Source organism: Gopherus flavomarginatus, chromosome 15 (genome assembly GCF_025201925.1).
Source record: "Gopherus flavomarginatus isolate rGopFla2 chromosome 15, rGopFla2.mat.asm, whole genome shotgun sequence".
Taxonomy (NCBI): Eukaryota; Metazoa; Chordata; order Testudines; family Testudinidae; genus Gopherus; species Gopherus flavomarginatus.
This window is the reverse complement of record NC_066631.1, coordinates 1,462,679-1,488,967: the sequence shown is the minus strand read 5'-3', so window position 1 is coordinate 1,488,967 and position 26,289 is coordinate 1,462,679. Positions and strand designations below refer to the sequence as shown.

General features: G+C 55.4%; 1 protein-coding gene across 2 annotated transcripts in view; it reads right to left on the bottom strand.

The window, feature by feature from the left end:
- The window catches only part of TBC1D10A (TBC1 domain family member 10A), a 38,174-nt gene extending 17,508 nt beyond the window's left edge, over window positions 1-20,666 (bottom strand). Inside the window, exons 1-3 of one of the 2 annotated variants that reach the window (XM_050923818.1) lie at window positions 20,473-20,560; window positions 10,307-10,467; window positions 7,715-7,814 (exon numbers count right to left, since the gene is read on the bottom strand). In XM_050923818.1, the coding sequence (XP_050779775.1) occupies window positions 7,715-7,759 (45 nt within the window). In that variant the 5' untranslated portion in view covers window positions 7,760-7,814; window positions 10,307-10,467; window positions 20,473-20,560. Of the gene's footprint in view, window positions 1-7,714; window positions 7,815-10,306; window positions 10,468-20,472 lie in introns of both variants that reach the window. The other variant, XM_050923817.1, reaches the window with a different exon arrangement.
- Between the last annotated feature and the right edge of the window lie 5,623 nt (window positions 20,667-26,289).

Genomic DNA, 26,289 nt, shown 5'->3' with positions numbered 1-26,289 from the left:
AGTACCCTGACAGCAGAAAAGCTCCAGCTACTTAAGATGCAGGTGCAAAAACCCACCAGCTGGCAGTTCAGGAATACCTGTCTCCCCAGGAAGTTTGTTCCCAACCTCCATCAGTTACTAGTTGGAATGAGGGTTTCTCTCTCTTATCCTGTGTACTGCAATAGTAGATAAGTATCGGACACTTGCCCCAATGAGTGTCTGAATCTACCAAGCTCTTGGCCACATCTTGTGGCAGTGAATTCCACAGGTTAACTGGGCACGGTGTACCAAAAAGGACTCTGCTGAGCTGGACCGTCTTGTAGGAGCCAGATAACTCCCAGTAGCTCTGTGCAAGAGGAACAAGGGAGCGTTTCCATCAGAACATCCTTTGGCTAGGTCAAGGCTGCAGCATAATGGCAGTGGCTGGAGCCAGGCAAGAGCAGTGACAGACCCTTCCCATGCCAGCACTGCCAGTGCATTCCCATCTAACCAGCTGCAACACCCCCTGCTACCCACAGGCCAGGCCAGGCCTGAGGGGTAGCAGCAGCCGCCGCAGCAGCCAACTGTGTCAAACATCCACCACCTGCAGTAGTTTTTGGATGTACATGTTCAGTTCAGGGCCGGCACTTCCACTGAGGCGAACTAGGCAATCACCTAGGGCGCCAGGATTTTCGGGGGGCGGCATTTTGCCAGGGGGGCGGCAGGCGGCTCCGGTGCAGCTGCCGCAGTCGTGCCTGCGGAGGGTCCGTTGGTCTGCAACTCCGGTGGAGCTGCCGCAGGCATGGCTGCGGACGGTCGGCTGCTCCCGCAGCTCCGGTGGGCCTCCCGCAGGCACAGCTGCGGCAGCTTCACCGGAGCCACGGACCAGCGGACCCTCTGCAGGAATGGCTGCGGCAGCTGCACTGGAGCCACGGGAGCGGCGCACGGGGCGGCGAAATGGCCGTGCGCCTAGGGCACGAAAAACTCTAGCGCCGGTCCTGGTTCAGTTGGGACCAAAGTCCAAATCACGAGGCAGCTGCCTGCCTCCCCACAAAGGGGAGAATCAGTAGCGCTCTCTGGCTGCCAGGAAACAGGCTGAGGCACAGAGACCGCTGCTCAATGGGCTATTCAGCCTGATGAATTTAGAGCCTGAGAATGACTGCAGGGTTAGAAAACACCTTACAGCAACAGATCCCAGGAGCTCTGTGTTTAGCGTAGAGAAAGGTAAGGGGGGACGTGATCAGTTTAAGCACCTACATGGGGAACAGATATTGGACAGCGGGCTCCGCAGGCCAGCAGAGGAAGGGATAACATGATCCAATGGCTGGACGCTGAAGCTAGACAAATTCCGACAGGAAAATAAGGCACAAATTTTTAACAGCGAGAGTAACTAACCACTGGAACGATCCACCAATGGGTGTGGTGGATTCTGCACTGTGGGCAGTTTTTAACCGGTGTTGGAAGCCTCTCCAACAGCCACTCCAGTTCAGACAGGCTTTCGTTCAGGGCAGTTCTCAGCATGTGTTAGGTCAGACTGGAGGGTCCCAGGGGTACCTTCGGATCAAGGAAGAGGCCGTCAGTGGATTGCAGTGGGGCTGCTCCAGTCACCCTGCCGGAGCCCTGCCACATGGAGGCAGCTCTGGCAACGCAGGAAGACGCCCTGATGTTTCCTTACTCAGCCCTCCTACAGTACATGGGCTGGCCGGGAGCCTGCCACAGTACATGGGCTGGCCGGGAGCCTGCCACACATCTGCCACTAGGGCTACCAAAGCCGACCTGTCAGCCTCCCAGTGCCCTAGAAGCACCCAAGGCTCCCAGCCAGGACTTACTCACCCAAGCCCTGAGCTGCCACTCAGATCTTAACACTTAATGGTGCTAGAAACAGCTTCTCTGTACACAAAAGTGAGATTAGGAAGAGACAGGGGTGGTGGCAGACGGAACGCAACCCTTGGCTATGGCCCAGCCAGGGGGCACAGGGTAGATTTAGGGGCACCTCTCAGCATGGTCCAGACACTTTGTAGCAGCTGCTTCCGTCAGGAGTCCAGCTGTTTGAGGCTGTGCTGATCAGCCCAGCAGACCCCTCCTCTACCAAAGACCCCAATGCGCCACTGGCCAGGCAGGGGACATCTCCAATAGGGGGAAGGCAGATAAAGATGGAATCGCAGCACCGCCCACAGTCCCACTGATACTGGGGGGACCGGAAGGGTGCAGTCAGCTATGTGAGAGGAAGAATCCGAACCCAGTGACCCCTCCGTATGATCAGAAACCTCTCATCCCATACAGGGTTCTAGACCCTGCTTTGCCATTGACTTGTGACACCTTGGGCAAGTCAGTACAAGTAGGGAAACTGAGGCACAGAAGTTGACCACTGACCCCTCGGAGAGTTCTGAGAGATGCGCCATGGGACATTATCCAGCAGACTGCCCAGATCCCAGACAGGAGGAAAGCACAGCCCTGCAATCCTCAGCTGGTTGTGCTCCAGCTGCATCTCTGTCAGCTCTGCTTCTACTCCCCGATGGGCCAACCTCTGAGCAACTGTCAAAGAATCATAGACTATCAGGGCTGGAAGGGACCTCAGAAGGTCATCTAGTCCAACCCCCTGCTCAAAGCAGGACCAATCTCCAGACACATTTTTACCCCCGTTCCCTTAATGGTCCCCTCAAGGATTGAACTCACAACCCTGGGCTTAGCAGGCCAATGCTCAAACCACTGAGCTATCCCTCCCCCCATAAAAAAAAAAGTAACAATTTTGGGACCTGTCAGGAAGGCGCAGGAGGCAGATTGTCACCAGAACGAGCTGGACCTGGGCCTGTTTGCTCTCATTCTAAGAATTGCAGTGATCTGTCCACCTGGCACCCGGGGAAGCACCAGAGACAGACGGGTGCTTTTCAGAGCCCAGTAAGGAGGACACTAGTGTCGAAGGGAAACCAGGAAATCCCAAGACACAGGGACCTGAGGAGAGGGCAGGTGCAACTCCAGCAGCCCTCTCCATGAGCTGCTTCACCGCTATGGCACATAGTACTCCTCAGTTATGGGGCAGAGATGATTTCTCTTGCATGTATCCAGTGCCACCAGTCAAAGCTTGAGGTCCTGCAGCTTTCAGCCCCTCTCCCACTGCACAGCAGCCGCTGTTCTGTTTTGCTGCTGAGCTACTGGCCAGTCATATCTGGTCTAGCAGAAGCTGCTTTGGCTTAAGGCCACATGGCTGAGACTCCTCAACAATGGGCAATAACTGCACATGCTAGCCCCCACCCCAGGTGAGAACCGTGTTCCTGGAAACACAGCACTTCCTGGTCTACGCGCCAGGGCAGCTTCCAACACAATCAGCCTGAACAAACAACTCCCGAGCAGAGCAAGGCCCTGGGCAGCGCAGAGCCTTCACACTAACAGGAAGCACGGTGTACAGCGCCCAGAGCAGCAGGCATCTCTGAAACGCTGACGGCTTCATTTAAAGCCACAGTCCCCTTCCCACTGGTTTCACAGGCAAGGAGGAAGCAGAGCTGGGAGCAAGAACACTTTCGGGTCAGGTATCCAACTGGATAAGTGGCACCCGGGCCAGGCCCTGCTCAGACAGCTAGAGGCTGATGGATTACCCGTGCCCTGGCTTCTACTCAGCCCGGCAGCGCCAAGCTCCGCTCCCCTCACCCTGGCACAAGGCTGCACACGGGGACAGTGGGAACAAGGCCCAGGTGCAAGCCCTGCACCACAGGGAACGAGGATGCAAATCTGGGAGCCGAACCCAGCCATGAGGGGATGGCAGCCCAGCCAAGATGCCTGAGATTTTTAGGCCATGAAGGCTCACCTCAATGCTCATTCCCTGCAGCCCTTTGTGCCAGGGACGGGAAGAGCCGAGGCCAGAGCTGCAGCATCCCAGGCTTCATAGATACTGTGCCTCAGGCTCGAGGGCTGAATTGATTTTGGCAGGCAGGATTTTAAGCACAAGCAACATCTAGAGTCCTGCTGTTTCCCTACCACACTGGGTCCTACACTGGTGGGCAGCCACCAACTTTGCACTGTCTTCCCACATCTCCCAGCACCAGTGCCGCCTGCTCGCGCCATCCCTCAGTAGTGCTACCAGCTCAAAGCTAGGCCTTCACCTCCTCTAACCTCAGCCCACTGCCCCACACAGTGAGGATCTCCGAGTCCCAGCTCTCCACTCCAACCTGTGCATAGCTCCACCAGCCATCCTCTTCCGCACAGAGCGTGGGTCTGTCTGCTTCCCCACTTGCGGCCCCGCGGCTTCCCCATTCGGACCAGGAGCTAGTTCAGAATCACCCCCTGCTGGGATTGCTCAGCAGAACTCAGCGCCCCTCTCTTTCCTGACCGCTCAACCAATCAGGCACCAGCAATCCCTGTCCCTGCCACTGGAGAGCGCCTTCTCCTTTGCAGCACCTGCCCTCGGGAACAGCCCAGCCTCCCTTTTCAGGATCACTGCTGAAGAAGTCTTGCCAGTTTCACTTGTTACTTTAACTCTAGTGTTCAAGCAGTAGCTGCAGAACGAGAACCTCTCCCTGGATCACCTGTCCTGATCCTTTCTGGGGACAGTGAGAGACAGGAGTGGGCTCTGGATCAAATACCTGGTGGGCAAAATCTGACAAGGTGGGAAGCGATGCACAGCAGGGAGAAGGTGAAGCCGGAGCAATGTGCCAAAGCTGTGTGTCTGGAGGGCCCACCGGGACGGAAGAGCAGGGAGAAGCAGAAGTGAGGGGTGCAGGTGCCTGGGGTGTGCTGCTGAGCAGATTCTCCAGAGCACCTGAGAAGGGCTGGGCAGGAATAGGCCCAGGAGGGAGTCTTGGCATGCCCGGAGACAGAGAATCCTGGTTAACGCCAGCAGGGAAGTCTTGGTGACGGTGACTCGCACTCCCCACCCCACCCCACCCCCCAACTCTATGCACACCTGACAGAAGGTTGCAAGCCCAAAAGCAGAGCAGTGAGGGGCCCCAGTACTGGGATTTTACAGGAAGCCCCTACCCCAGGAACAGACTCGCTCCCCCCCAGCCTTAGTCCTGCCACCGACGTTCAGCGAGAGGCGCTGGCAGCCCTCTGTTATTCATAGAACACAGGTCAGAGCCTCTTGGTCAGCTTGAGGGGAAGTGTCACATATTCTGGGGCAGTGCAGATGGGAATTGGCTTCTGCGTAAGCCCAGTGAGGCCTCCCCAGAAGAGACCCTGGGCTTATCAATCATCTACCAGCCCTTTGAAATGAGATCTGGACAAGTGTTTGCTCCATGGAGACACGTGACTCCGCTGGGCTGTGGCAGAGCCAGAAATGCTGAGCCTGGCTGTTGGCTTCATGCTCTGGCTCCATTCAATCATCTCACGGCACTAGCATTAGAAGTTCCCCTTCCCTGGATTGCTCTGTACAGAGGAACAGTAGAATGGACAGGTCAGGCAGAAGCAAGGAACGAGAGCTCAATTCAGACCTGCCTGTGCGACTGCCCTTGCCCAACCTCAAAACTGAAGAGAGGATTTGGAGAGTTCGGTGCTTGCGAATGGTGTAGAGACTGAGCAACCTGTTTTCTCCAAATGCAGCAGAAAGATCTGGGATGAGAAGGGAGGGCAGGCTTTGGATTAAAGCAATGGGACTCACTCTCCAGTAGGACTTGTCCATTTCAGGCTGTCCCACCCTGGAACAGTGCACAGGAAGTCAGTGCTCATGTACAATGCCCGGGCTGATCGGTTAGTCTGGAGAGGTTTGAGGGGACCCTTACACATGTAATGCACATGGTCAGTGTGTGATCACGTTTCCCTTTAACCAGTCCCACAAGGTGAGAATGAAGTGACACTGAAAGGGAATGCTGAAGCCCAAGGCACGCACAGCATAACGTGTGCACAGTTGGATTTCAACAGGCCAGGATAAGGGACCATTGACATCAGCAGCTAAAGATAATAAGAGCTGTTCAGTCCTGATGCTTCAGGGTAGGGAGGTCTGCATGAAGGGAGTTACCCTGGAACAGCCTTGCACAGACTGGACAGCTGTGGTGCCGCCAAAGAACCACTCTCAGCCTGGAAGCAAGCTAGGACTCTCTTGCTCCTGACAGCTAGCCCCGGACACTCGACTTCCTCCTTGCAGCTAGGACTGATCCCTGCAGCACTGCGCTCAGGGATTGACTGAAAGCACCAAGCAGTCTCTCAGGCTTGTGAGCATGCAGGTGGGGCACCACTGCAGGGCTGGAACCTGCGTTACTAGCAAGAGGCCTTAGCAAAAGCAGTTTGATTGCCCAGGAGCTCGCCTGGCCTGCTCACCTGCCTTCTCCTGGGAGCTCTGTGGACTTGACTCAAGCAGTAGAATGAGTGATTGCTCTGCTCAGAGGAACAGCATCAGAGTTAGGAAAGATGCTGCCAGAAGCATCCTCAGCTGCATTTGGTTTTATTAGGGACGGTAACAGAGAAACAAGTAGGAGCCAGGTGGGCTCTGCACTCCAGACAGAACTGTTCTGCCAAGGGGCAAAAGGAGACTAAGACAATCTGGTTTGCCCTTGTACAGCCCACGAGTAACAACAGGACCCATCTCTTAGATCCCAGTGACAGGGATGGATATAGATTAGCAATCTATGGGAAACCTCACTGACCTAAATAGAGATAACGTAGGAATCTAACTTCAGGGCAGAGAGCCAGTCTGTGTTTTTGCTGGGCCCTGCTCAGCAGGGCTCCAATGGTCACTGAGCCTTTGGGCACTGCAGCAGTACGGACACAGACCTAGCCAAGACACTGCACTGAACTCTGCAGTTCTGTTTTTCATTTTTAAAAAGTTTGATTCCCCCCCCCAGTAATGAGAAAACAGACCCTGGCACAAGAGGAAATGGCTCCTCCGAGAAGGGTTCAGCCAGTGAGTGGCTATACTGCCGCCAAGCCCTTAGCCACGTCCATTCAAGGCCAAAAGGGAAACGTTACACACAAAGCTCAGAGTTTGAGATTCCCATGATGCCAATGAAATTAAAGGTGTCAATGGAAACGTAGTTTGCGTTCCCGTTGCTCTGTACTTGCAATGTAAACATTTCAGCACGGGCACAGGGAACAAAGCTAGAAGTGAAACTGACTAGCATATTTCCACTGTCCAAGAAGACCACACAGTGGAGCAAGCAGCATCAGTGAGGAAACGTGGATTTCAAACATTCAGAATTAAGTCAGGTGTTAGACTGGGAAGGAATTTTGCTTTTAACCTTTAAGCGCGCTCCCCTTCTCCCCCCACACCCCCAAACCCCATGCTAAGACTGGGCCATGGCTTGGCTCCCCAGAGCTGATGTCTGAACGTGGGACTCTGCCTTTGAAGACCTAGGGGAGATGGGAACAAAGTGGGCCAGGCCCCTCTCCCCTTCACATTAGGACACCCCCCAGTGGGGGAAAAGGAGGCTCTGCTAAGGCCAAGCTGCCCCACCACTAGCTGCTCCAGTTCAGTGACACTACGGCAGTTAAAGCCAAACAGCTCCCAGAAAGGCAGAGAGGGCACCACCCAGCCCCACTGTTCTCTCCCTGAATGAGAGAGGCCTGTGAGAAAACTCCCTACCCAGCTCCAAGGATGAGTCAGCTCACGATCTGTCTTCTGCTCACACCTCTGAGCGCCCTGCTTGGATGAGCACAGCTGAGGTGTCTGGAGAGGGTTAGGCAGAGGGAACTCACACCAGGGAAGGAAACTCCCAGCCCTGGGGGCATTTACACAGACCCTCTGGGTCCCAACACCCCAAAGTGAGAGCTGCCAGAGCCAGGGTTACAGGACAGCTGGGAGAAAAGCACTGGAGCTTTCAGGTGCACTTACCTTCTTGTGCTTCTTGGCCATCCATTTGTCCCAGTTATTGAGCATATCCAGCCATTTGGACTCCCTCTGCCTCAGCACCTCCAGTGGCACCTCCTCCAGCCTAGGGGATGGGGGAGAGAAGAGAACATGTCACATGGGGCAAAGCCACCAAATCGGGATTTAGCATCGCTCCAGTCACAGCAAGTGGAACCGGGAGCCTGCAGCCCCTTTCAGAGGATTTCACCTCCAAGAGCACCTGCTCCATGCGCCAAATCCCTCGTGCTGCTGCCACCTGGAGCGCCCGGGGAACGGCTCTAACTCGCCCAGGCTCCCTGGGACAAGTGCTTGCTGAGAATCCCCCTCGCATACAACCCTCCTACTCTGCATGCTCACGACACAGACCTCTAACCTGGGCTCAGCTTCAACTCCCCCAGCCCTCTCCTTGCAGCCCGGCAGCATCACACTTTGCTGCATTCCTACAGCCCAGGCTGTTCTGTCCTGACCCCTGGTGCTCCACCTCATCCTTCCGGTCTGCATGCAGGTTCCTCTTCCCGGCCTGCTGCTCTGCCACCTGCACCAGCTCCCATCATTTCCCCACTGCAGATGCCAGCGCCTTGGCCCCACCTTCAAGAACCCTCCCAGGTGCCCCTTCCCTATCTAGTCTTGCATCTTGCCAACCCCCCACCTCCACCACACCAGCAATGAGGCCAGCCTGGCTTGCCCATTCCTCTCCTTACACCCTTCCTGACTCACCCCCAGCCAGCTCCCCGTGTCTCTGCCAGTCAGACACTGGCCAGCGATGGCCTGAGGGGGAGGGGACAGCTGCCACTAGTCAGACTGTAAGCTAAGCAGGGCAGGCACTGCGTCTGGACAGATTTATATAGCAGCTAACACAATGGGGGCCCAGGCCTGATTAGGCCCCAGGTACTAAACCTTTAACAGCAGCAATGTAAGTCAGCGTCTGGTTCCTGAGCCAGAAGCAGGAGAAAGAACAAGATACAGGCGCCATTAAGCTACTCTAGAACCCTGGAGCATGTGGGCCACTCTGCATACAGAAACAGGCTGCATACAGACACAGGCAGCGGCCCTTGCCCTGTTCTACTAGGCAGGAACGTTAACTTCAGAGCTCTGAAGAACAAACCACGGCAGGGTGCTGCACGAGCAGACTCTAGACTGGCAGCCAGTGACAACCGGCAGCACCAGCTTCTTAGGGTGCATCTACACTGCAGCAGGGAGACAATTCCCAGGTCAGGTAGAGGAACGTGCTAGCTTTGATCGTGCCTGTGTTCTAAAACCAGTGACGTGGCCACGGTGGCCCAGGCTAACCATCAATAGGGACTGGACTTGGGTGGTTAGCTCGAGCCATCACCCATACCACTGTGGTCACACTGCTGGTTTTAGTGCACTAGCTGGATCCAAGTTAGCGCATGCATGTCTACCCAAGCTGGGTGTTACTCACGGGGAGCCACTAGCCAGATCCTGACCTCGGCAGCTCAGGAGGCCTTCCAGCTCCTCTACAATTCCTACCAGTCATTTTCTGCACTGCCTCTGATCCCTGCGTTTGGGGGATGGACTTCAAGAGCCTGGGTTGGAGTCAAAACCAGCTCCAGACATCGCCCCAACCCCCTTTTAACAGCTTCAAGTACTGCCAAGGGGATGCTTCAAAGCCAGGGTCCAGGTCTGCCAGAGATCTACCTCCCCCCAGCCCCAGACTGTCCTACAGAGCAATAGCAACATCTGGGCTCAGGCCTGGGGATCCGATGGCAGATCAGCCCTGGCTCAGAGGATGTGCTTGGGACAGGATGGACTTGAGAGCTCATGAACTTGGTAGCGGTTTTACTCTCTCCGCCGGTATTAAGACTTTCACTGGGTGTAAAGCAAAGCCACAGCCCTCTTCCTCCCAGACCAGCCCCCATGCAATGAGACCAGCCAGCACTTCAGATATCATCCCTCAGTGCAGCACAAGCCCTGAGCCCGGGAAGCTAAGGAACTGGCACCAACCCACAGCGCAGAGAGGCAAGAAATTGAGTTAGACCCTGCATCCAGGAACGGCCTGTGCTGCGCCCACAGGAGCAATCCACATGCAACTTGGATGGCACCTGCAACGGAGGGGAGACAGGCCTTTCACATGGGCTCCTTGCCACAGGCGTGCACCATCCTTTAACAGCTGTGTGCACCTCCACCAACTCAGGAAAGATGGAGCCCAGCAGGCGTTGGGCTGGGAACAAGCAGCATGTCAGAGAAATTCAACTCAGATACCCTGGGGGAGATTTTTAATCACATCAGGAAAGTGACAGCCCACCACAGCCTGTAATGCAGCCTTCCCCCATCACCAAGTATTACAGTACATGGCTTCCTACAAGCGATACAGTGCAGTACTGACACTCGAAATGCTAGTGCCTGTGTCACCTAATAGCATTGAGCTACAAAGCGGATACTGGAAACCTCAAACCAGCACAATCTGAGTTCAGCCCAGATCTGATTTAGCCCTCATACTACACAAGTTCAGGCAGAAGGGAGGCAATTTGGTCACCACGCAGAGCCAGCAGCTACAGTCCCAGTCCGTGTGGAATGAGCATGTCTCCTTTAACCTTCTGCAAGAACCACGCTCACCACAGCCACGGTCACACCCTCACTTCTGCTTTCAGTGCAGAACCATCATGACCAGGCTGTGCCTCTGCCTCGCGCCGTACAGACCCTGGCTCAGCTTGTCGGCGGCATTTCGGTGGATGCTTGTCTGCCGCCACAGTCCTCTGTGGCTCGTCATCTGGCGCCTGCCAGACGAAAAAGGTTGGGGACCACTGGCGTACAGCTTCATCCCGTGGGCTCTCACTTCAGCCAGCCATCCAGGGGGTGGTGCTGTGATCACAACCCAGCCCAGGGCCCTGCTGACAGGCCCCTGAAACAGCAACAGATGGCATCGCTGATCCAAGTGGGGCTTCTATGGAAGATGAAGGGTCAACCCCGGAGATGGTGGGTGACCCCTGCTCCCAGCTGCCATCTGAACCAGCTTGGGGATTCAACCCAGCTATCCAGGCCAGCTGGCCCACAGCACCCAATGAAGTCCAGGGCTGAGGAGTGCGCTCAGGAAGTTGGGCTCTCTCTATGGAGCTGGCACAAGCTCACATAAGGGGGTGCAGGGTCCAGACCCATCTCACACAACAAGGAACCCGCCACACAAGGTCAGGACGGTGGGCAGGGGAGGGGAGGACTCGGCAGCTGCTGCTGAACGCTCTGTAGGCTGGGCCCCTTGGAAGGCTCGGGTGTCCCCCAAAGGCACCTGGCATAGCTGTGCACACTCAGTGATTCCTGCCTTTGCATCTGCTTCTCCATGGCTGCCTGACCCCGACACCAGCACATCAGTACACAGCACTTCAACCATGTGGAGCCGCACCAATGGGACGGGGCCACAGGTTTAAAGTTCTACATGCATGTCAATATTTTGCTGGACCAGGATGACACAGCACATGCTGCCCAAGCTACCAGCCCAGGGGATCCCAAAGTTCCCCCCACAGCCCATTCTGATACCAGTTGACATTCAGGGTCTGTCGAGAACCATCACCCCCCAGCGAAGTTGCCTCCCTGCTGCTCTAGAAGCTGCCCTGCACATGGATGCAGCACGGGGAAGCCTAGATTACAGGGCAGCAGCTCTGGAATCCTCCCTACAGAAGAGCCCCTCCAGCTGAACCATAAGCCTCTGACCCGGGCTAACGTGTCTGCAAGTGCTCCTTGCCATGTATAATACCAGCTCCCCACTGCCGGGCCTCCTGCACATGGCAGCAGCCTCCTGCTGGGTGCATAGGAGGAAGTGAGCCACCTCCATTACAGTTCTCTTAAAAAGCATTAATTTGTGGGGGAGAGAAGCTTTATTCCTGGAAAGAACTAAGGGTCCTTGCACAGCTCTGACTCCATGGGGATGGGCATATAAGAAAGGGCAGGTCAGTGTGACCTGGCAGGTGGTTGGTTGGATGGTTTAAGAATCAGCCTTTGCCCTGACTCTGTGCCAGCCTCCATTCCATACTGAAGAGCTCTTCCACTCCTAGCCTGGAGGTTTGAACGCTGCCCCACACAAGGGTTCCCCTCGCCTCCAAGAGGGATTACACTACTCAGAGCCATGCTTCCCTTTACAGGCCAGGGCAATCCCCTCTCACCGGCACGCACTGGAATGGCAGAGGAGCCTGTCCGTGAAATGCTGCCATGAACCAGCCCAGGGTCCTGTTTCGCTGCTCCCACAGCATGTTGCAGAGGCAGCAGCTCCTTCCCTGAGGAGTGAGCCCCTCACCACCACCCCCAAACGACACTGACTGAAGGAGCAGCACTGAGGATAGGCGGGAAGCATCTCCAGTGGTCCTAAAGGCTGCAGCTGGGGATCTGAAGGGGAGGAAGCAATGAATCCCACGTATCCCCCAGCCCAAAATAACAACCCCATGAGTTGTTCCCAACTCATTCGATTACTGTATCCTAGCCCAGAAACTAACACATAAACAGCTCTGGACTGACATCAGTCCTTTCTCACCCACAATCCCAGCAAGTCAGCAACACAGGGCCAAGGCTGCACCAAATGGAGGGCCAAGAACCAGGAGAACAGAGCATTAGCTGAAGCAGATTAACAGAAAACAGTTACTGGAATTCAACCATGTGCCACAAGCAGAGAAAGTGCCCTGTATGGAAACAGGAACTGCACGTGAGAATGCCATCAGCCACGGGCAGAGTCACAACAGCCCTACTGACTGTTCTCAGCAGCAGTGTTGCTGATCAGGTCACCTGGAGAAGGAATTGTAAAGCCCAGAGCCAGCAGTGACAAATCTCCTGCCCCTGCATCAGGCATGCCAGTTCCCATGCGTCCTGGTGAGGGTAAGGGAACTCGAAATCCTGGACGTAGTACCTCTCAGAGGAGGTGATGCCTCACACTGCCTGATCCAGCACAAGGCACTTCTAATTCCCTTGGCTCCAGGTAGCAGAGCTATTGGAGCCGCCCATGCACCTTCCAGGTATGTCAGTCACCTGCAGAAACACTCCTTGACGGCTAGCTGATTCTGATGGGGATTCATACAACTCAGCAGCCTCGATCACTGTCTCAGACCGAAAGCTCTTTGGTGCAGCTGGTACAGCGCTGAGCACACTGATGGCCAGAGATCAGGCTCAAGGATGATTTTAAACAATGAGTTAACATCGGAGAGGGATAGCTCAGTGGTTTGCGCATTGGCCTGCTAAATCCAAGGTTGTGAGTTCAATCCTTGAGGGGGCTATTTAGAGAACTGGGGTAAAAATTTGTCTGGGAATTGGTCCTGCTGTGAACAGGGGGTTGTTAATCCAACAACCTCCCGAGGTCCCTTCCAACCCTGATATTCTACGAACACCCTCCTCCAGGCACACTGAATTCACAGCAGCATTGTGCCAGGATTCCCTTAACAAGAGAGAAAGGATCTAATGGGCTGCTGTTTAAAAAAAAAAGCCCATGAGACCTTCCCCCCTCATTACCACCTCGAGGAGGATGTGTGGGTATTAGGCATGCCCTTACTGCTCAAGAGGACACATACACCTCCATTTTACAGATGCGAAAATCACTGCTCTGCCTGTTTCCCCAAGCCACAGTGAATCTGCAGCAGAACATGGACAGGAACTGAGGGTCCCAACTCCCAGCTGTACCCACTAGACTGCACTGCTTAGCATTTTAGAGAACTTTACACTCATGTTCAGAGTACTAAGGATACACTCGCACCAAGTGGTTAAACAACCTTACCAGACGCCCTAGCTGCTGACTCTGTGCCAGGCTAGAGCGGCCCTCTCGCTGACCCACTAGCCACCCCATCAGCAGCAACGGCACAGCGGCTCAAAACAAATGGGCTGCTAGCGGCTTATCTCATGCCCACAAATTACAGAGATGCCGATCACAGGTAGCTACGTAGCCAGCTAGAGGAACATGCTGTAATTTCCACTCCCGCCCCAAATGAGGTCACTACTAACAGATCCTGCCGGTCTCACTTTCTCTGGGTGTTGCCACAGAAATAACTCTGGAAACAATCAAGCTGCAAAACCGGATTCCAATTAAAGTGGGGCAGGCAGAGCACATTCCTTAGCGTTCTACAGCAGTCAGGGCCATTCCATCTCTAAGAGAGGTGTAGCCCGCAGCCTGCAACACTCCACCATTAGCAGAGGTCACATTGCACGCTGGGATACGGAGCGCATCTCTGCTAAACAGGAGAGAATCCAGCCTGTTCTATACAAACTAAATGCAGCCTTTGGGCTCCCAGCAAGCTGTCAATGCTACCCCTCAGCTGGGCAAAGTTTGAGCGGCTCCTGAAGAAAGCTGAGTCAGAGTTCAGAAGCCAGACTTCCTAGGGGTAGATCAGCTGCATGAGTTCGGGGGGGTGGGGTTCAGACAGGGAGCCAGCTTGCGGAATCTTTCTTCTGCAAGTGGGAGCCCTGACTGTCTGCTTCCCCATTACCGCAGCCCCTCTGGATTGCTTGTAAGAGCCAGAGGTTATTTTAACAGCTACAGATGTTCCATTCCCCTCGCAGGAAGCCAGAACCCACGGAAACCAGATGACAGGACAGTTTCCCCAATTACACTATGGCCAAAAATATACAGCCATCTAGTGCTCAGAATTCAAAACAGGCCTCAAGGTAGCCAGAGGTTACCATCATGGATAGAAGGGGAACACACAGGCCTTGAAATTATTTACAAATTTAACAGAAGTCTCCTCTATTCCCGGCTTATTCCAGCAGGGCCAATACTTTACTGTTAAGACCCTCCCTGAGTTCACGCCATCCTCTCATGTAGGGCCCACCTCCTCCGTTCCCACCCCCGAGGGCGAGAGCGCCTTCTCCTTCACAGCCTTTGCTGGTCTCCCAACTTCTCCTATTCCATCTTTTCAAGGCTCGGTCCTTTTTTGCACTGCAACGTGTGTGCCCTTGGGAGCACTGTCCGCACAACAATACCAGCCACAACAGAGCTATCGCTGGAGCTTCACTAAGTCTCACATTTCTCTTAAAGCACTTGCAAGGAAGGATGGACGATCTAATGGTTAAAGCACAGGTATGGGGTCACATGCCTGGGGTCTAGGCCTGCTTCTGTGATCTTGGGCATGTTAAACCATCTGTTTGCAGAGTTGTCAGACAGCAATACAACTTCACAGGGGCAATGTGTGGCTTAGTCCATCTATGTTTATAAAAAGGCTTGGAATTCCTCAGACTGAAGGATCTGGGCAAAGCATTATTACGTGTAAAGACAAGAACAGCATTGCTAGATTTAAAAGTTCAGCTGACGTGTGGTTACCACGGCCTTAAAGCTCACTCCATTAAACCACGGGGGCCACTGTGTTACACCGTTATGCCAGCTAGCAACAGCAGCCAGCCTTAGGGAAAGGCAGAGCCTCCTGGATGCTTTAAATGTTGACCGTAAATGTTAAACGTCAGTCCATCGGACGGCACTGGTGGTGAGCGAGCTAACAGGTGGCTGAGCTATGGATTCCTAGAAGTACTCTCCCAGCTAAGCCGACTACATCCACACACACCTACACAATGCCAGATGTAAGATCTTTAAGTCTTTGTTAAAGGAGGTTAGTGACATGACCCCTCTGCATCAGTGAAAGCATTCAGGGACCTGGATTCTAATTCCAGACTCCTACTGACTCACTTGTGTGACTTCAGGCAAGACACTTAATGTCTATGCCCTAGTTCTCCAGACCTCTCATGCAGCACTGCCAGCCTTAAGCACTCAAAAGTCAGGAGATTTTAAAAATAGCACATTTGTGGGGGTTTTGTGTCTTCTGCTTTTGAAGTTTCTCCGCAACCCAGAGACTTATTTAAAAAGACAAAAGCTGAGATTCTCAGGTGATCACATGACCCCAGAAGCAGGGGATTTAAGAAAAGCACAAAGTGTCACAAAAGCTGCCAAAACACTGCCCGAGTGATGCATGTGATTCTACCGGCCCTACAGGAGTGTCAAGGTGCAAGTTGTGTTTGCAAAGTAGGTGAAAGGTGCTACAAAAGTGCAAAGTATTATTAGTTATTTATTTCTGATATGTCAGAAATGAGAGATTGTCCCTCCTGGAAAACAGCAGAGTATCACACAGGCTCCTTCAGCAAGATGGAGCAATCCACTCAGTCCTTTTAAGGCCAAGTAAAGCAGCTAGTTATCCAGATGCAAGTAGTAAGGAACAGCCCATAGACAAGGAAACACTAACATCAATGGAGTTAGAAGTATGAGGGAGACACATCCTCAGGAAAACACTGCCAAGATGGGGTGGGGGGTAGGAACTGACCATCACAGTGCAGCTATCCACGCAGGAGTGCCAGCTCCAAGACAGCGGAAGTGACTGGCGTCCATTCTGAGCAGGATCCTTTGTCTGAAGGAGCTGCCCCAAAAGGCCAAGTATGAGCCAACTCCAGACCCCCTAAAGGTAGTGCCCCTAACATGCAACTTCTAAGGACACAGCATGGGGGTCACAGCAGGCTGGTTTCACGGCACCTGGGTTAGACATGCTATCTCCCAAGGCAGGTCCTGGGAGGCTCCCATAGACTGGGAATTGCAGTGAATTTCCCCTGAATGAGGGGCTGCATTGATACAAGGTGCAGCTAATGGAAACTGCTTGCCTTAGAGCAGGGGTGGGCAAACTTTCTGGCTCGAGGGCCACACTGGTGTTGCAAAACTGTATGGCAGTCCAGGGAGAGAAGGCTCCCCAAACAGCCTGACTCTTCCCCCCCCCCGCCACAGATGTGGCCCGTGGCCTGTACTCTGCCCACCTCTGCCTCAGTGCATGATTGTCAGGCTTGATTCAAGCTCTCTGTCAGAGGGCTAAGAGGGGCTGTATAGTAGAACCGCAGGGGCCATGCTCTGACCACCCAAACTCTCCAGTACAGAGCTCAGATACCCGCAATCAATCAGTTTCTTCCAATCCCTGCACCCCGATTGGAGGTAGAAAGCACCAATTACACCACTGCAAGACCAGTGCCAGATTCATCCCTACAGCAGGTTTCCCCATAAGTTAGTGCTTTGTCCAGTCTAGTTTTAAATCATCCCAACAGCTGGGGCTTCCGTCACTTCCATTGGGCAATCAGCCAAACTCATTCAGCCCCCTGAACTTTTATTTAGTACTGCCCTAACTCCTTTCAGTTCATCGGTCTCTTTTCTGGAAACAATGTGCTTAGAAGCAAATTATAGTTCAAAAGCAGCTGGGCCCAAAACTGCGCAGAAGGGCTGTTCCCTTTCTGCTCGGGGACGGCCTCTAGAAAAGCCCTGCAGACGCACACAGCAGAGTTAACAGGATCCATGCTTCCTCCAATACACGCTTCACTGATGTTTTACTTCCCCATTTTATAAACCAGGGCTGCCAAAGACAGCATGCTGCCTGTGGACCTGCAATCATGTTACAGATGTTACCGTCTGCTCCACACTCCTTTTGTTTCCCACTCTCCCTCTTTACCAGGATATGAATCAAGACAGGAAAGTTAGCAGGTTGGTTAGTTAGTTGGTTGGTCCTGGGATTGTGCTCTGATCTGAGACAAGCTCCCGAGAGCCCCCTGCTCAAATAAAGCCAGGACAATCTTTGAGAAACAAGACAGCCAAGATCCTTTCCACTACCCAGAGCACAGGAGCGTCCAACTCCACTGGCAAGAAAGCTGACAGGTGGGGTTCACGCTCCTCCACCCCTCCCCAAATACCAGAAGTGGTTGTTTATTTCCCTGGCTCTCACTTATCTCCTGTTACGTGCTCCAGACTTCTTCTTTGCAGGCATTATTTGTATGTACTTTCACCACCCAGAGAAAGCCTTGGTGACAAGCCCCTTCTGCCCCTTCTCCTGGAGCCCGTCTCAGCCTCGCACCCAGGCCCTTCCAACATCAGACCTTGCCAGATATAAGCCTCCCTCCCACTCTTCAGTTACATGCCCCCCCCCCCACCATTCCTGGCCACTTATCCCCCTTGCACCCTTGAGGGTTACATGGCCTCCAGTCAGACATGAGCTCCCCACCCCCAGACGGGTAAGCCCCTTCCTAAGTTACACCCCCACAATAACATCAGCCTCTGCCAACAGGGGACAACATCCCCTCCCTTGCCCATCATGATCAGGAACAGAGGGAATCCCAGTTTCCCAAACCCAGGTCAGACCTAGACCCCCGCCACCCCTTACACACACACGAGGGGACTTCTCCCTACTGACCAAAGGGAACAGGTCTCAGGAGGAGCCCTGGCCACAGGGCCATGCAGGCAGTAGAGAGAGCAGAGAGTGACTCCCTGTGCGGGAGTGTCCTGGGGTTATGGGCAGGCTTTGGGTGTCCAAGAACAGAGGAGGTCCCTCATGTGCAAGCAGCAAGGCCCACCTAGAACCACCCCAGGACAATGCTGAGGGCAACATAGGGGTCCTATTGGGGTCCAGGAAAGTGCTCCCCGCAGGAGTCTCCCTTGGGGCAGAGGCTGAGCAGGGTGTAGGGGTCCACCAGGTGAGGCAGAAATAGTTTTCTCCCAGGACCAGCACTCTGCTCCTCAGCATTTGGCAGGGTGGAGACGGGGGAGGCTTTTCAGGGGGATGGCACCGGAACGGGGGGGGGGGGGGGGGAGGGAAAGAAGAGCTCTTCCGCCACCACAAAGTACTACTCCTCACCTGCCCAAGGCTTCCAGTTTGGGAGGCCAACGCTGTCCCTCCCCCAAACACCACGTTAAAAAGTGGAGGCATGGCCCCCTGGCTCCAGCAATGGTGCCCCCCACTTCTACAAAGGTTTCAGCGCCCTTTCCCCCCTAATAGGAAGTCCCAGCACTCGCGGCCCCTTTGCATGCTGGGGAGGGGGATCCCCATGACGATGGGAGGAGGAATGATCCCGGGACTCCTGCCCCTTGAGCACCCCCCAGGAAGGGGCTCCCGGCCCTGGGGGGGGTGAGAGGGGGTCCCGGCCAGATGGGGGGCACCCGGCCGCACATGTGTATGTCCTGGCAGGATGAGGGGGTGTGCCGGCCCTGAGGAGGGGCGAGAGGGGCGACCCGGTCGGATGGGGTGAGAGGGGCGACCCGCCCTGGGGGGTCCCTCCCCAGGTGTATATGTGTCCCAGCCCGGGGGGGGTGCTGGCAGGATGAGGGGGTGTCCCGGCCCTGGAGGGGGGAGAGGGGGTCCCAGCCGGATGCAGGGCGCCCGGCCCCACTTGTGTATGTGTCCTGGTCTGGAGGAATCCTGGAAGTATGAGGGGAGGTTCCGGCCGGATGGGGGGGGAGAAAGGGGCTCCTAGCCGGATGGGGAGGGGGGAACCCGCCCCGGGTGTGTGTGTGTGTCCCGGCCCGGGGGGGTCCTGGCAGGATGAGGGGGTGTCCTGGCCCTGGGTGGGGGGGCGAGAGGGGGTCCCGGCCGGATGCGGGGCACCTGGCCCCACATGTGTGTGTGTGTCCTGGCAGGATGAGGGGGTGTCCTGGCCCTGGGTGGGGGGGCCAGAGGGGGTCCCGGCCGGATGCGGGGCACCTGGCCCCACGTGCGTGTGTGTCCTGGCAGGATGAGGGGGTGTCCTGGCCCTGGGTGGGGGGGCCAGAGGGGGTCCCGGCCGGATGCGGGGCACCTGGCCCCACGTGCGTGTGTGTCCTGGCAGGATGAGGGGGTGTCCTGGCCCTGGGTGGGGGGGCCAGAGGGGGTCCCGGCCGGATGCAGGGCACCTGGCCCCACGTGCGTGTGTGTCCTGGCAGGATGAGGGGGTGTCCTGGCCCTGGGTGGGGGGGCGAGAGGGGGTCCCGGCCGGATGCGGGGCACCTGGCCCCACATGTGTGTGTGTCCTGGCCTGGAGGGATTCTGGAAGTATGAGGGGAGGTTCCGGCCGGATAGGGGGAAGAGGGGGGCTCCTGGCCGGAGGGTGGTGGAAGAGAGGAGGGGGCTCCTGGCCGGATGGGGGGGGGCTCCCGGCCCCGGAGGAGAGGGGGGACCCGGCCGGATGGGGTGAGAGGGAGGGTCCCGCCCCGGGTGTGTATGTGTCCCGGCCCGGGGGGGGTCCTGGCAGGATGAGGTGGTGTCCCGGCTCGGGGGGGGGGGGGGGCGCGAGAGGGGGAACCCGGCCGGATGAGGAGGGGGGATCCGGCCGGGTGGGGAGGGGGGACACCGCCCCGGGTGTGTATGTGTCCCGGCCCGGGGGGGTCCTGGCAGGATGAGGGGGTGTCCCGGCCCGGGGGGGGGGGGCGAGAGGGGGTCCCGGCCGGATGCGGGGCACCTGGCCCCACATGTGTGTGTGTCCTGGCCTGGAGGGATTCTGGAAGTATGAGGGGAGGTTCCGGCCGGATAGGGGGAAGAGGGGGGCTCCTGGCCGGAGGGTGGTGGAAGAGAGGAGGGGGCTCCTGGCCGGATGGGGGGGGGCTCCCGGCCCCGGAGGAGAGGGGGGACCCGGCCGGATGGGGTGAGAGGGAGGGTCCCGCCCCGGGTGTGTATGTGTCCCGGCCCGGGGGGGGTCCTGGCAGGATGAGGGGGTGTCCCGGCCCGGGGGGGGGGGGCGAGAGGGGGTCCCGGCCGGATGGGGGGCGCCTGGCCCCACATGCGTTTGTGTCCTGGCCTGGAGGGATCCTGGAAGTATGAAGGGAGGTTCCGGCCGGATGTGGGGGGGGGGGGCGGCAGCCGGCCGGATGGGGACGAGGGGGGGGGTCCCGGCCCGGGTGTGTATGTGTCCCGGCCCGGGGGGGTCCTGGCAGGACGAGGGGGGGGGGTCCCGGCCCGGGTGTGTATGTGTCCCGGCCCGGGGGGGTCCTGGCAGGACGAGGGGGGGTCCCGGCCCGGGTGTGTATGTGTCCCGGCCCGGGGGGGGGTCCCGGCACTCACGGCCCCTCGGCGCTCTGGCTGCCCACGATGAAGCCGAACTTGTCCACGCGCCGCTCCCCGCCGCCGCCGTTGATCTCGGAGTCGGAGCCCAGCGAGCTCAGCTCGTCCCCGGCGCCCGCCTCCCCTGGGGCCCCGGCCAGGCTCTCGCGGCTCCCGGGCGCGCCCAGCCCATTCGCCCCGCGGCTCTTCGCCATCCCCCTGCCCGGCTCCGGCCCTGGCCCTCCGCGGCCGGAGAGACGCCGCTCCACGCCGGCCGCCGCCGCAGCGCCCCCGCCCCCGCCCCCGCCAATGGGCGTGGCCCGGAGGAGCCGGCGCCCCACCCCGATGTGTCCATTGGGTGGTAGCGGCTAAGGGGGCGGGTTCGCCAGACCAGCTCTGCACACGCCTCCTCAGCCACTACCAGCCAGTAGGAGAGCAGGACTCGCCTCTGCAGGACTCTGATTGGTCACTCTCAGAGGGACTCGCACCAATCATTCACTAATTGGCGTGTCAATCAACAAACCTTCCATCCCCTCTCCGTCACCAGCAGCCGGGGTGGCCCCGGCTGGCAGCGAGGGCTGGGGGCGAGAGGTGGCACGTGGGCGGGCGCGGCTGTGAATGGCTGGTGCGCAGGGGCCCCTGCAGAAAAGCTTCTCTCATCCCCCGCTGAAAGGCAGCCGGCTCTGGGGTGGGACCTGGCAGATGTTTAACAGCCGGGGGAAGAGAGCAGCCGCCGAAACTGGAGGCCGCGTGGGGAGAGGTAATTCCTTGGCTCTGATGGTTTTGGGTTGGACCCAGTGGCGTCACCCCGACACTTCAAAGTAGCATTTACAAACCAATACATTCTGAAAAGGAAACCTCTGGAAATCAGCCGCACCTGCTCTTAGTCACTGAGCCCTGAATTCTAGGGTCTGACCGGCACTCTGCCATGAAGGGTGATGGGCAAAGGACGAGAAGTCAGGATAGCCGGATGCTGCCCCCCACCACTAACTGTGCTATGCGTTCCTACAGGTGAACTAGTTCTAATACCTGGCCGCCTGGCCTGGCTGTTGCGAGGCTGAATGAGTATTTGGGTTTGGAGGGTGCTGTGAAATACTCGGAGGGAAGGCCCTGCATCAGTAACGTGATTGTTATCTCTAGGCAGGCTGAGCTGACGCTTTGGCAGTGCTCCAGTTGGAACATAAAACATCTGTCCGGGGAGGGGAACTTGAGATTTCACTGGCTGCAATTTTAGCCTTTGAGGGGCTGAGAGACAATACCTCGTCTTGTGGCAGCCTGTTTAGTCAGTTCAGAAATGCCATTCACAGCCTAGCCCCCCTAAACTGGCAAGATTTACTGCTGTCTGAACACTGGGGAGTGGAGGTAGTACAAGGGAAATCGGGGTGGGGATTTCCCACTTCTCCCCAAGAAAAGCAGAAGTTCCAACAACTGCATAGTTAAAGTAGGGCAGGGAAGGAAAGGGATGGAATCAGGGATGTGTTAAGGGGAAACAATGCCCAGATCCACCAAAATCTTATGGCTCTCTGGAGAGACTCTTCCTTTCACCTTATCCCTAGTGGACTCATGTTTTGCTCCTGAGTTCTCAGTCTTCCTCCCAGTCCCAAGTAAGGAAAGCTCAACTTGCCCCCTCCCCCCCCCCCCGGAAGCCTCTGGAATCCTGCTCCTCCCCGACTGATTCCTTGCTGCCTGGAGGCCAAGCCACTTGTGGGAATTGCCTGACAGAGATCCACTCTGGGCTAGGATCAAAGTCCAGCAGGTCCTTTAAAGTTTTACAGTCGAGAATAAAGTCCTTGTTTGTGTTCAGAGTACCCTCCTCTAGAGCAGTTCTTCTAGGGCTGATTAAAAAGATACACACAAATGAGCACTGAGTGACTTGTACCATGTGCTCTCTTTGGATGCCAGCCCAAGTGCCTCCAGGGAAAAGCCTGCAAACTAATGGCTTAGATGAATTCAAGTCAGTCTATGAAGTTGAGTTTTTTGGTGCTGGCCCTGGAGTCCCCAGAGTCAGGCAGTAGAGCAAGTCCCTCCTCTACCCTGCCACACCCCGGTCTCTAGGGACTAACCGTGCATATGAGAAGTCCGTTCAATTTCCGTGACATGTTGATCCTCTGAGACTACCACCCAATTGCTAATTAGCACCCACTGGGGGTGTCATCTGTCTTCCCCCGTTTCCATTTGCATAGGCCCAGGCCTATTACACAGGTCCTCTCTTTCTCACAGCTCCCAAGTCAGGCATGGTGGCAGGACAGCGCTGGGTGCTCTCATTCCCCCACACCCAGGCCAGGGGAGGTAGATTGCCTGATATTGGAGCTCCCATGTACACCCTTCTTGCTCTGGGGCTGGTGCAGGTGGAGCCCTGTAGGCACAGATCAGAGCTGCAGCCAGCCGCTAGTGCCCTCTCCTCCCCTCATAAATCAAGTACCTGGCAGAGGATGGGATGGCTGGGGCAGAAGTGCCCTTTTACTGCTCCCAGACTTTGAGTCAGGCCGTTCCACTCCTCTCAGTGGGGCCAGTGACAGTGGCTGGCTGGGAGCCAGCCAGAGACTGTAGCTCTGTGGGGCTGCAGAGGCTCCCCAATGCCCCTGGTGTAGGCATTATATGGCCAGCTCAAGGGACACCGCTGGGGCTGGCTGTGAAACACTGCCGTGAATGATTCCACAAGGTGCAAGACTGGAAAATCAGGGCCTGGGGCCAGATCTGGACAAGGAACTTGCAAATTCAAGGAACTTTCCATTTCCGAGACTAAGTGCAGGAATCAGAGTGAAAGTCTCTGGCTAGTGTGATACAGGAGGTCAGAAATGATCACCATGGACCCTTCTGGCCTTGGAATCTCTATAAGTAAAACACCACCATGGATCCCTTACCATCCCTCCCTCCAACCTTGGGTAATGAGAGTCTGTAATCACTGGCTGTAATTAATACATACAACAGTCCTTTAATCAAAACTGCAACTTCAGTGAATAGGAGCTTGTGCATTTCTATAGCCCAAGGTTAGGTTAGTCTTTATGTGATTCTTTCCCCTAACCCACTGTGGTAGGTCAATTCAAAGCATCTGTGTGAAGCAATCTCTCTCACCATCCTAAACCTTTTAGGGTTGATATTAACAAGTGTGTTTCTGAAATCTGGCCCCAAATTTTACTTGAAAATAAGCTTTTCCAAAACTGAAGCCAATTGGAAATGTTTCCATCTGTTTTCTCCCCTTCACATTCTAATGGAAATTGGCTTTTTTGTCTATTAACCAGCAAAGATTCCCCCACAGAGTGTAGGCATGCCAAACATTGCGGCTTGTGTTAATGTACCAGAACCTGACAGCAAAATTGACTGTAAACCATAAGGAAACCAGCGTTGCCAACACGTTTGTGAGAGGAGGGATAGCTCAGTGGTTTGAGTATTGGCCTGCTAAACCCAGAGTCTCAAGATAGGGAGCAAGATTAGGGGGTCTGGGTCCAGCTCCATATTCCCAATGGCAGGACAAAATGCCCAGCAGGTGGCAAGAGAGAAGCAGGGGCAGGTTGGAGCAGCTAAGCCCTTGCTGAGCCTTTCCACCTTTAAGACATGGAAATAGTTGTGTCCCATTTACCAAAGTACTTCCCTGTTCCTCAGGACTTGGTATCCGAACCCTGCACAGTCATGAATGGATTTGTCCTCACGCCAATGCTGAGAGGCAGGGCAGGGATCCCCAATTTACCAGTGGGGAGCAGGGTTCTTCACTCCCATGGAAATCAATGGAAGTGAGGCACCTAAATAGCAAAGGGACTTGCTCAGCAGGCCAGGGGCTCAGCCATGAACTGAACCCAGGTTTCCTGAGTACAATTCCAGACCAATGAACCGTCCTTCTTCCCTCTACCAATTAGGTTTTGAAAAAGCCTCTCTCCCCTGCCCCCGTACATGGGGCCTAGCCTGAAACCAGCAGGGGAAAGAACCCTGCACAATAAAATCAACAGGGGTGGAACAGACTGAAGGTGGGGTGGAATCCAAATCTCTGGAGTCTGTCAGCTGTGATAAGGAGTCATGGGAAGGATATGTGAGAGCTCAGTAGAAACTAGGGAGGAGGCTGGGCTAGTTCAGTGGCTTGTAAGCCTTTTGGGCTCTGCTGTCTCCCATCCAACTGCATGTGATCTGATCTATAGTAACACTCTAGGTTGTTACATTTTACAGCACATGAACATAGAATCATATTATTTAGTCTGCAGAAGAGAAGAGTGAGGGGGGATTTGATAGCTGCTTTCAACTACCTGAAAGGGGGTTCCAAGAGGATGAATTTAGACTGTTCTCAGTGGTAGCAGATGACAGAACAAGGAGTAATGGTCTCAAGTTGCAGTGTGGGAGGTTTAGGTTGGATATTAGGAAAAACTTTTTCACTAGGAGGTGGTGAAGCACTGGAATGGGTTACCTAGGGAGGTGGTGGAATCTCCTTCCTTAGAGGTTTTTAAGGTCAGGCTTGACAAAGCCCTGGCTGGGATGATTTAGTTGGGAATTGGTCCTGCTTTGAGAGGGGATTGGACTGGATGACCTCCTGAGGTCCCTTCCAACCCTGATATTCTACGCTTCTCTGACTGTAGTTTGGCTTCTTGGTAACTAGTGTGGTATTACAGAAGCTGTATTGTTACTTGGTTGGTGAATCTAATCATAGAATAAACCCCCCGTTTTGGGGACTGTCTTCCCTATTCTTTGCGGCCCTGAGTGAGCTCTCTCAGTGTGGCCCTCCAGGCAGCACGGGCACACTGGCAACACCATCTCTGTGGGAACTGCAGTCATTACTTACCCAGAAGAGGAATGTAAGGAAGGTATTTTGTTGTTTTATGCACTTTCCTCCAGTCCCCGAGGGCAGCTCCTGTTTCCTTCTCCTACTTAGCAGCTACTAGTGGAGGCAGCTAGTCTGGCCTTGCCTAGTTTTTATTTTTTACCAGGATTCAGGTTTGTCTTTGCAATGAAGGGCCTGGGCAACCCTAGGAGGGACAGCAAACAAGGAACCTGCCCCTTGTAACATGCCCATTCCTCACACATCACCAGCAAGTCAGGTACTGCCTCCAGCACTGCATAGGCTACAGGTTGAGAACTGCTGATCTGCCTAGTCCAGCTCCATCTGCCACTGCAGGATTGATTATTCTAGCCCATTTTCTAGTGCTTGGTCTGATCTCACATATCTCTGGCTTCCATCCCTTCCCCACTAGGAAACTCACACCCTTGTAACTCTGTCAGGAAGCTTTTGCTGATATTTAACCTCAATTTCCCCACTAGTTCTATGGGCCCATAGGCTAGAACCCAGCTTCCAAACCTGGCTTACGCATAGCTTGACCCCACCAAATGGCATTTAAATCAAGCAACCAGAACAAAATCACATTTCAGACCAATTCAGTAAACCCAGCTCCAGCCGCTGGGAAGATAGACCCTAAGATCAGACCTTGCTGAAAATGTAAAGGTGGAGATGTGACCAAGCATGAATTTTTTATGACTCCGACGTGATTCTCAGTTTCCCTCTGTACTTTGCACTGTTACCCAGTGGAGGAAGAAGGGTTAAGCCTACACTTGGGGGCAGCGCAGGACCTGAGGTGGAAATGTCATCTTGTTGCCTGGGCCAGTTAAGGAAGTGGCTGTGACCTACTGAAGGCAACTCTTATCACTGCAGAATCTAAAAGAGACAAGGGCAAACCTCAATCACCAGAACATTCACCTCTAGCAAACCACCCCCCACTGGAAGGCTTCCCCACCTCGCAGCAGGGAACTGAGCAGAGACATCAGCTCAAGGACAAAGGACAGAGACACGACCAGAAGCTATCTCAGAGGTGGTGAGGCCAGATGGCCTGCCCTTGGGGGTCTGGCACACTGAAGGGGTTC